The sequence below is a fragment of the Perissodus microlepis genome, chromosome 12 (genome assembly GCF_051167445.1).
Source record: "Perissodus microlepis isolate ML-2025 ecotype Zambia chromosome 12, ASM5116744v1, whole genome shotgun sequence".
NCBI lineage: Eukaryota > Metazoa > Chordata > Actinopteri > Cichliformes > Cichlidae > Perissodus > Perissodus microlepis.
In genome coordinates, this window is record NC_140472.1 from 5,407,981 (window position 1) to 5,417,829 (window position 9,849).

Sequence of the window (9,849 nt, forward strand, 5' to 3'; positions counted from 1 at the left end):
GTTTATCCGGGTGGCACTAAGTGCGATCAGTAGTTGGTAACTTGAAAAGAAAAAGTTAGATTTTAATGATCTCAGTTCAGCACGGACAACAAAGACCGTGCAGAAACCTGCTCGTCGTTGAGTGTGATTTTGTTGAGCTGGAGCTGCAGGGCGGAAAGGAGGAGATGCATGAGTGACTTCGTGTCTCCCCAGAGGGTGGAGGCTTTCTGCAAAAGCTTGCAGGTTTCCCCTCGTCTTCTGTTGTTGCTGCGTCAAATGATGCGTCGGCGCCTTCCCTATAAAAGCACCTGTCCCGGGCAGACATCACTCGCATCTCACTTTCTCTCTCACACACACACTCATCCTGTCACACTCCTGAACTCCACACACACGCACACACACTTCCCTGTGCAGAGAAAAGGCATCGGCCCAATTCAACCAAGGTGAAGGAACCATGAGTTACTCCAGCGAGATTTACAGCAGCTCCTATCGGAAGATCTTCGGAGATGCCCCCCGTTCCGGTCGCGTCGGCCTGGGTAGCAGCAGCCCGTCCCGCCTGCACTCTGCGGGATACCGCAGCAGCCACCGCACCTATGGTTCCCCCTCAGCGATCTCCTCCACCACCACCTACCGCCGGACAGCGGCCCCCGGCCGGGTCTTCTCCTCCATGCCGGACCACGCGGTGGACCTGACCCAGTCCACCGCGGTCACCAACGAGCTCAAGATCATCCGCACCAACGAGAAGGAGCAGCTGCAGGGCCTCAACGACCGCTTCGTGTCCTTCATCGAGAAGGTGCACAACCTGGAGCAGCAAAACAAAATCCTGGAGGCCGAGGTCACACTGCTGCGCCAGCGCAACAGCGAGCCTTCTCGCCTGCACGAGCTCTACGAGCAGGAGATCCGCGAGCTGCGAGCGCGCGTGGAGGAACTGACTCACGAGAAGAGCCAGATGCACCTGGACTGCGTGCAGATGAACGACACGCTGGAGCGCATGAAGGAGAAGTTCGAGGAAGAAAGCAGGCTGCGGGAGGAGGCGGAGAACACCCTGAAGGGCTACCGGAAGGACGTCGACGACGCCACCCTGGCACGCCTGGAGTTGGAGAAGAAAGTGGAGTCGCTCCTGGATGAGATCGCCTTCCTGAGGAAAGTCCACGAGGAGGAGCTGCAGGAGCTCCAGGCTTCACTGCAGGCCACACAGGTACACGTCCCACGGGGGTCTGACAGCCTGCCCGTAGACACGCAAGGATTACACCCGCCGACGGTCAACTGGTCAGAAATGCGATTAACCACTAGTTTTAAAGCCACAGAATATCACCAGAAACACAGTGTTACCCACGAACACAGGTGGTCTCCAGGCTTGAGTGTTTTTACACTTCATAATCACCTTAGTGGCCACAAACAAACTACAACGTCTGTAATGCACAACAGAGGAAGTTGTTGATTTGTTGCACTCAACACAACAACAAACCATTTTTTCTTTCTTATTTTTGTGAGTAGTTCGGGAAAGCAGTGACCTACAGATGTGTTAGGGTGTAAAAGTCTGTCGGCAGTCGTCTTTTCTACGTCGCTTCGACGTGCTGAACGGCGCGCACATGAAAATTAATGGCACTGCAGTTCCGTTTCAGCACCACGCGCTGTCCTCCCTCCCTCTCTGAAAGCAGGAGAGTCGCGAGCGTCCCTGCGGTGTCCCGCGCGCTCCTGTGCTCACGCCCCCTCGTGCCAACTTAAAGCTGTTTTTGAAGTGTCTGTTTTTCGGTCGTTTCGTGTAGAGAATTGCCCAGAAAACTGACTGACATTATAAGAGTGCGACGGCGGAGAGATAGGCTACCTGCTTTGCACCAAGGTCAACTATAAAGTTCGTGTAAACTACTGTAAGGCCCGCCGTTAGCTTGCTACCATTTCCTAAAAGAGAGGGGGGAGAGGGGGCAGAGGGGGGAGAAAATGCGGAGAAATAGCGCAGGGGTGTGGTCGTCCCAGGCAGGACAAACTCTAGCGCTTGTTTCGTGTAGGTTACATATTAACGTGATAAACTGCCTTCATAGGGCAGTATGGCGGTTCAAACCATTTCCCACTTTGTTCTAGCCACGTGTGACGCGCATAGCTCGAGTTTATGCGCAAGAGTGAGTTATTTTCATGTTTATTGGGATGTTATTTATGTCCCGCTGTCGACAGAGCAAGATAAAAAGAAGAAAATTTGCGTGAAACTTTGCAAGCTTGTGCTTATTAAATTAGTCACGAACTGGTGGTTGCTAGGTAGATTTCTCCAGGGGTTCTCATTTTTTCCCCCTGTGGGGAATTTGAGTACCATAAAAGCCATTGACAGCACAGCTTTCTGCAGCAGAGATGTCTGAGTCAGCAGTCCATTCATCAGCGCCGCAGTCCACCACCTCAGCTCATCAGCACACCGCTCACCTTAAACATTTATGTTGCGGCGCTAGAGAAGAGGGTAGTTTAGCTGCAGCACAAGTGCATTAACATGCATTAACAGTATTCAGTATTTAAAAGAAATTCACAATGACACGCTGATATTTTCATCAGGTTAATAGCTACAGATAAGCCAGAGTTAGAATGGCTTTGTTTGTCATCCATGGTGACAGTGATCTCAGCAGTTTGTTGTTACAGTCACCACTTTTCAAAGAACAGACATCCAATCAGAGAAACACTGAGATTTACCTACTGAGTATTAAAAGCATAAACCTTTCCAGCATGAGCCAGAGATTCAAATAAGCTGTGTTTGTGGAAAATGATGGTTCCACATTATATAATAATATGGTTGATCGGGATCAAAATGAACTTATAATTCCTAATCAGTGAGCTAAAGCAGTTTTCGAAATGTACACAGCTTATAACTGTGCATCTCTTAAATATAAGGATGAGTGATTTAAAAAAATTGCTACATTTTATTTACAGTTGTAAACTCAACATATACAGTAAACACAAACAATTTTTACTTTCCTCTTTTTTGAATCAAGGTGTCAGTGGAGATGGATGTCAGCAAACCTGACCTGGCTGCAGCCCTGAAGGACATCAGGGCCCAGTATGAGAGCCTGTCAGCTAGGAACCAGTCCCAGGCAGAGGAATGGTACCGCTCCAAGTTTGCCAGTGTGACCGAAGCGGCTGCCCGCAACCAAGATGCCATCAAGCACTCCAAGGAGGAGCTGAGCGAATACCGCAGACAGGTGCAGGCCCGGACCCTGGAGATTGAGGCCCTCAGGGGCCATAATGAAGCTCTGGAGAGGCAGATTGCAGAGATGGAAGATCGCCATAACAATGAAATTGGTGAGATGCAGGTATGTAAATAATTGTATTTTTTATACCTTTATTAAGCTAATTGTTAGAAACCTTAAAAAAGACTTTACCGTATTATTTACAGACAAAAACAACCAAAAAGTAGCTAACAAAATTGAGGAGTTAATAATAAAAGCCATAGGTCACATAAGGCTAATGCTGGCTAATATGTGCATGTGTCTGTTTGTGCATACAGGATACCATTCAGCAGCTGGAAGCTGCCCTGCGTAGTACGAAAGGAGAAATGTCTCGTCATCTACGTGAATACCAGGACCTACTGAATGTTAAGATGGCACTGGATATTGAGATTGCTGCGTACAGGTCTGTAATATTACAAACAGAACAGCAGTCATCATTTTGGCAGGTTGAACTAAGCTGAAAACATACATACAATAATAATAGCACAGTATGTTATAAACCTAGGTGTGACAAAGGACCCGATGCACACAACGTTGCCAGAAGGTTCAATGTTTATTTACAGTGGGGGGTTTTCATATCGCCACACCTTTGGTTGTGCAGCTTTTCAGCTGATGTCTCAAGCACAGCATAGATAGCACAAACAGCACACCAGTAGGTCCCGGTGTCCTACTCAAAAGAGAGGGCATGATTAGATGATGGGGGTCAGCCGTGTGGGTCAGGCTCCCCTGACACCACACCACAAACTCGCTGCTCCATCCCTCCAACCATCTGTGCCCCTGGCCTTTGGACTACCTTGAACTTATAAGGCTGGAGAGCCAGTTACAACCGTGGGGGGGTGATCTGGACATTGGCATCCTTCGTGCGATGGAGCCACAGCAGCAGGGTGTGATCTGGAGAGAAGGTGAATGGATGGCCCTAGAAGTAATAAGGAAGAGAATCGACCGCCCACCGGATGGCCAGGAACTCCTTCTTCATGTACCACTGCCCACTGTGCTGGCCTCCCGTTCTGACAGTTTCCTGCTGATGTACACGACGGGGTGATCAACCTCCCCCACCCTTACCTGCTGGGATAACATGGCACCCAGCCCTCTGTTTGAAGCATCAGTGTGTAGAATAAAAAAGTTAGACGTGTAGAGCAGGGGCTCAGGCAGGATATGCAGCGTGCAGACGCAGTACCCTGAGGCACTGGAAGGTGGCGGGGCGTCTGAACACGCTGAAGGGCAAATTGGTACAAAGCATACGGAAGGGAAAGGGGAGTTTTTTTTCCTTTGACTCTCCAGACCCTGAACCCACTGCTCCACCCATCCCCTGCAGCTGAGTGACAAACCACACCCTGCCACACTAGGAAAAACAGTGTTTGATCACAGCAGCAACAAAATTACTGTTCCAAGTGAACTTGTGATCTTCGCCTATGAAACCATTGCTTCAAAGGCTGAGACCAGGTCTGCAACCACTCGCACTCATTTGCTGTCTTCAAGTGACTTTGGTGTGTCAAGATAAAGTCTGCTATGAGTTTGAATCTGTATCTTAGTCATTGCTAACCAGTTGCGCTCAATCTGTCTGGGTTTATAAATTAGACAACACTTATTTGCAAACCTTTGCCAATCTGTCTGAGGATGATTGCACTTAGGCTGTATCAGACTGTAATTGTTTGCAGACAAGTCACCTACCACCAAGTGACCTGTACAATCACTTCACGGTCATAGGTAGACACCCAGAGACTGATTGGATGAGTTTGTTGTACACGCAACCTCTGAGGAGCAAACACAACTACCGAGTCACGAATCAGTCACGAAATGTAGAAAAATGTACAAGGCAATAAGTGATGTTTCCTAGTCACAAAGAGGTTGTCATCCTACTTTTACTCTGGCATGAAAGGCAATTATTGTAGGATTGGATGTGGCAGTTTCAAAATGGGACACAGCAGCCACTCTGGAGCTTTAGCTACGTGTCTCTCTTAGCTGATTTTTCTTTCAGTTTTACAGCACATGACCATTGTAGCAACTGGTGTTATTTTCCACCATTTCCAGATACCCATAGGATGGAAATCATCTGGCAGATCAATGCTTGCGTATTGATCTACTGGAAAAGTTATACAATACTTGTCTGCAAAAAAAGCTTCAGTGCTGCTAGCTGGTGGTCACTTGTCAAGAGCTTCATTCAACAATATATTTACTCTTTCGTTCACTGACTGGTTCTCAAAGTGACTGATAAGCGGTCAGCATCATAGTCTGTTTAAAAGAAAAATCTAAGCATGATCTCAGTGTGGTGCCTTGTCTTTCTCCCCTCCTGTTGGATTGAAGCCAGACTGGATGTTAGACTGCACCATCTCGAGGTACAAAGGTATTACATAAGGCAGCTGGTTCGCAAACAAACTTCAGCAAATATCTCTGCAACACAATACATAAATCTGTTTGAAATCATATTATAGATGTTAATTGTTCGCCATTTGTGTGCTTATTACTCCTTTATTATAAGAGTTTTGGAGTGAAACCACACTGTATCTTGTTTATTGAAGTGATTAATATAATGACAAGTGTTTATTATTGACATTTAGATTTTGCTTTTAAGGACACACTGCGTGCAAAATTCCACTTTATTTATATAAACCTTTTAAAAATGAGTAGGTGTAGGTCCCTCTTCTGTGGAACAAGTTTCCAGTTTGGAGACAGATGCCTCGTCTACTTTTAAGATCAGACACAAGACTTTGTGTGACACAAAGGACCCGACACGTATACACTGTTGCAGAGTTGGCGATGTTTTATTACAGTGCTTTATCTTTTCAGACTGCTTTGTGCAGCTTTGCAGCGGTCTTGTTCCCCTCACAGCTCTCCCCTCTGCTCCCTGCGGCCTCGTTAGGGAGAGTCTGATTACTTGAACAGCCCTAGCTGCCCTGACAGCCTCCCTGGCACTGCCCGCTGAACCACCCCTCCTCCTCAGCAGAGCCACAGACCACACAGAGACACACTTTCCTTTTTGATAAAGCATATAATTAGGGCTGGATCAGGTGACCCTGAATCCTCTGTTACTTGTGATGCAATAGATATAGGCTGCTGAGGTCTTCCGATGGTGCACTGAGTGTTTCCTCTTCACTGACCACTTTTCACTAACTATGTGTTTATACACCACTTTGCATTTACTCATTAGTTATTATTAACCCTAGCTCTCTTACACAGTGTGTCTTTTGTCCCCTCACCCCCAGTTGGTGGTGGCAAATCGCTGCCCCCCTGAGCCTGGTTCTACTGAAGGTTTCTTCCTGTAAAAAGGGACGTTTTCCTTCCCACTATCTCCATAGAGGTGGTTGGGTTTTTCTTCTGTATCATTATAGGGTCTTTACCTTAAAATATACAGCTACTGTTGTGATTTGGAGCTATATAAATAGTTGAATTGAAATTGTAGCTTAAACACATCCCAACATGATCCTGGGACATTTGCTTCATGTCACAAGAGAGGAGTGCTCCCTCACCTACTTTCCTAAAATGTGATTTTAATGCTTTCACTAAGAGAAGTCAGACACTTCCAACTGAAATAAGATGATGTAAAACTGCAAAAGCACCAAAACAGACAGCAGAGGTGCTTCATCTGATATCACGGTGACATTAGATCCCTTCAGAGTGTCTATCACTGAACTGAGCATCTAAAAGTAGCACGTCCAGTGTAGGCGGTGACGTCACCTTTTGTCCTCTGTTTCTCCATCTGCACAGGAAGCTGCTGGAAGGCGAGGAGTGTCGCCTCAGCTCTGTCGGCGGCGCAATGGTCCAGTCTGGCTATCCCGGCTTTTCCTACATGTCCGCCCGCACCTACACTCTCGGCGCTTACAGGAAGTCCGGAGCTAAGCCTGAAGAGGAGGAGCAAGAGGAAGCGGAAGAAGAGGAGAAGGAAGAGGACGAGGAGGGAGAAGAGGAGGGTGAGGAGGGAGAAGATGGCGAGGAGGGAGAGGAGGACGGTGAGGAGGGAGAAGAGGGCGAAGAGGGTGAGGAGGAGGAGGAAGAGGAGGAGGAGAAGCCAAAAGAGAAAGAGGAGAAGAAGAAGGAGAGCCCCACCGGGAAGAACAGCAAGAGCTAAACTGCTTTTGTCATCACTGTCATCAATAACGCATTCCACGTTCCACGATCAGTCACCTATGGATCTGTTCATGTTCACATCATCTCACACAGACACACACAGACACACACACATCTGCACAATCCAGATGCCTCACACCTGTGTTTTTCACTCTGTTTGCTCTGTAAGTGATTAGTTCAATCTTTATTAGATGGAAAAGGAGATTTAGAGACTAGCTAGTACTACAGTAGCAAAAGAGTTCAAATCACTTCCATAAATCTGCTGTAGCTGTCACTACTCTACGTCGCAGGAGTACAGAGAAAAGCGCAGGAAGCTAGCACGATGCCACCGAGTTTCACAAGTCTGAAAAGGGGAATGATCCGTCTTTTGACCAAGCAACAGCAAACGTGCCATTGGTAATTAATATTCACAGTAAGAGCAATCAAAACCTGTCAGCACACAGACTTTTAAAGAGAAACGCACAGATCCTGGAGCATGTGAAACAGCCAGTCCAACTTTACGGTGCTATTTGATTTTTACATTTAAAAGTTGGCGATTCCTGTAAGTTAAAGATTTTGTCATAGAATGAAGCGTCACCAGCTCATTCCTGAATGTCGGCCTGTTAGGCAGGAAATTTTCTATCCTGACTGGAAGTCCCAACTCCTCATTTCACACGGCAGGTGAATGCTTCCTCTCCTTTCCATTAGCCGCTGCTTAGTTCTTCATTTCACCCCCTTTAATTTTCTCCCTCCTTCTTAACTGCAGCATAGCACAGCAATACTGGCAAACCTGGAACCTGGAAAAACATAAATGTACATGTAGGAAGGGAGGGTGGAAAGGTAGATTGCTACAGAGTCGCTGGGTGTGAAAATGTAGAGGTTTTGCTGCTGTATATATTTTGGGAATATAAGTCCTCCTCCCTTTGATTGAATCATTTGTCATACACTTTATCTGATCATCTCACACACCAGCTTGTTTTCTTTCCCCTCACATAAACATGGTGGTGCTTTGGTTTCATGTAGCTGAAACAGGAAACAAGGTGAAGGTGAGCGTAGGTGTTAGGAGCAGGCAGGTGGTGCTGACGCTGACAGTCCTCAGCCAAGACTGCAAGTGTCTGTTAGAGTAGATTCTCCTGGGTTTATGGTTTATGTATACAGAGTCACATAAAAGGGCTATTTTCCCCATAACTTCTTCTATCACCTTCTGTCACTGTCCTTCATCATTTATCTCCCTTGCTTTTATTATTTCTTTATTGACAAATGAATCAACCAACGGATATGAATGCATGGCCTGATTCTCGGAGCTTGAATATCTGCTGGATGAGTAGATTTTTGCTTGTTGTGTGTTCAATTAAAAAAAATTGCCTTAATCATAAATGAAAGTTAAAAGAAACATGATTTCACCTGCAGCTCACTTGTTTTTGGGGAAGTAGAGGAGTGCTGACACTTTCCAAACCGTTCTGCTTTACAACTGTGACTGTACGTGCTGCTCTCTCATGCAGTGATGTTCCTCTCAAAGCCAAATAAAGACATTTATTAACCAAAAAGCATTTAACCACGTCTGTGTCTTCTTTATTCACTAAAAGCTAAGCACACAAACATTCATGCCTGTAGTTCTGAAGTTAACATTTTGTTTTATTTAATTTGGGTAACTTGCTAACATTTTTCTGTTGAAGATAAGGAAGTTCTAACATGTTATACATATTACAGAAAATTTGTTACAGTCTTGTTTATTTTTTAAAAATTACATAAAAGCAACCTATGACTTTAACCCTTTAAAGCCATGAAATTTCAGGTGGGTGGGTTCATTTCTCTCTCCCTTCCTAAGTCTGGTTCTGACTGAGGTTTCTTCCTGTTTAAAGGGAGCTTTCCCTTCCCACTGTTGCAAAGTGTTTGCTCATGAGGGACTGTTTGATTGTTGGGGTTTTCCAGAATACTGGATGGTCTTTATAAATAAAGTGCATTGAGACAACTGTTGTAATTTGATTATATAAAAATTCACCTGAATCAAATTGAAGGAAAAATCAGCAAGATAACTTGATAGCCACCTCAAAGGTTTTCTTGCTGCATACTAGCTAAACTACTATGGTGACAGTTAACAAATCAGGTACTCACTGCACTCTTGGTGTCACAGCTTTGCTCTATTGGACAAGTGCAGACTTGATACACATAAGTCATACTTATAGGTGCAGATAACTTAATCAACAAAACAGTTAATCAACATTAATGAGATTTTTTAAATGGTTTCTTTAACTCAAAAAGGAAAAACTAAATAAACAAAATAGCTCTTGTTAAAATAGTTAAACAAAAGCAAACTAATTAAGCTACTTAAATCTTATTAATTCAGTGGCCACCATGGATTCAAACTTATTTGAAGAAGTTTGTATTTAAAATGTATATAAGGAGTAAAATTAATGTCTGGAATCTATATATATGTATAGTGCTTACTGATAAAGCTGACAGTGACAAATTATGCTGCTGAAAAGGTTATTTGAAGTAATGAAATATGATAATTCCACTCACTGCAGGAAAAGATGCTACCGATATGATGATCAACGACCCCCCTGCCACTGGGTAAGAGTCTCCTTTAAACGAACTTGCTCATACCTAAAACAGCCTA

The 9,849-nt window shown here is 45.1% G+C and overlaps 1 protein-coding gene across 1 annotated transcript; it reads left to right on the forward strand.

Annotated features, from left to right (window-relative positions):
* The first annotated feature begins 202 nt into the window (after positions 1 to 202).
* Positions 203 to 8,779, forward strand: neff1 (neuronal intermediate filament family member 1). Its single transcript, XM_084946449.1, has 4 exons — positions 203 to 1,177; positions 2,952 to 3,269; positions 3,464 to 3,588; positions 6,891 to 8,779. Exons 1-4 carry the CDS (start codon positions 434 to 436, stop codon positions 7,249 to 7,251), a joined length of 1,548 nt encoding a protein of 515 aa, XP_084802575.1. The 5' UTR covers positions 203 to 433; the 3' UTR covers positions 7,252 to 8,779.
* Positions 8,780 to 9,849: the final 1,070 nt, after the last annotated feature.

Coding starts and splice junctions, on each gene's coding strand:
- neff1 (XM_084946449.1), top strand. CDS start 434: ATGAGTTACTCCAGCGAGATTTACAGCAGCTCCTATCGGAAGATCTTC. Junction 1,178..2,951: donor CTTCACTGCAGGCCACACAG/GTACACGTCCCA, acceptor TTTTGAATCAAG/GTGTCAGTGGAGATGGATGT. Junction 3,270..3,463: donor ATGAAATTGGTGAGATGCAG/GTATGTAAATAA, acceptor TTGTGCATACAG/GATACCATTCAGCAGCTGGA.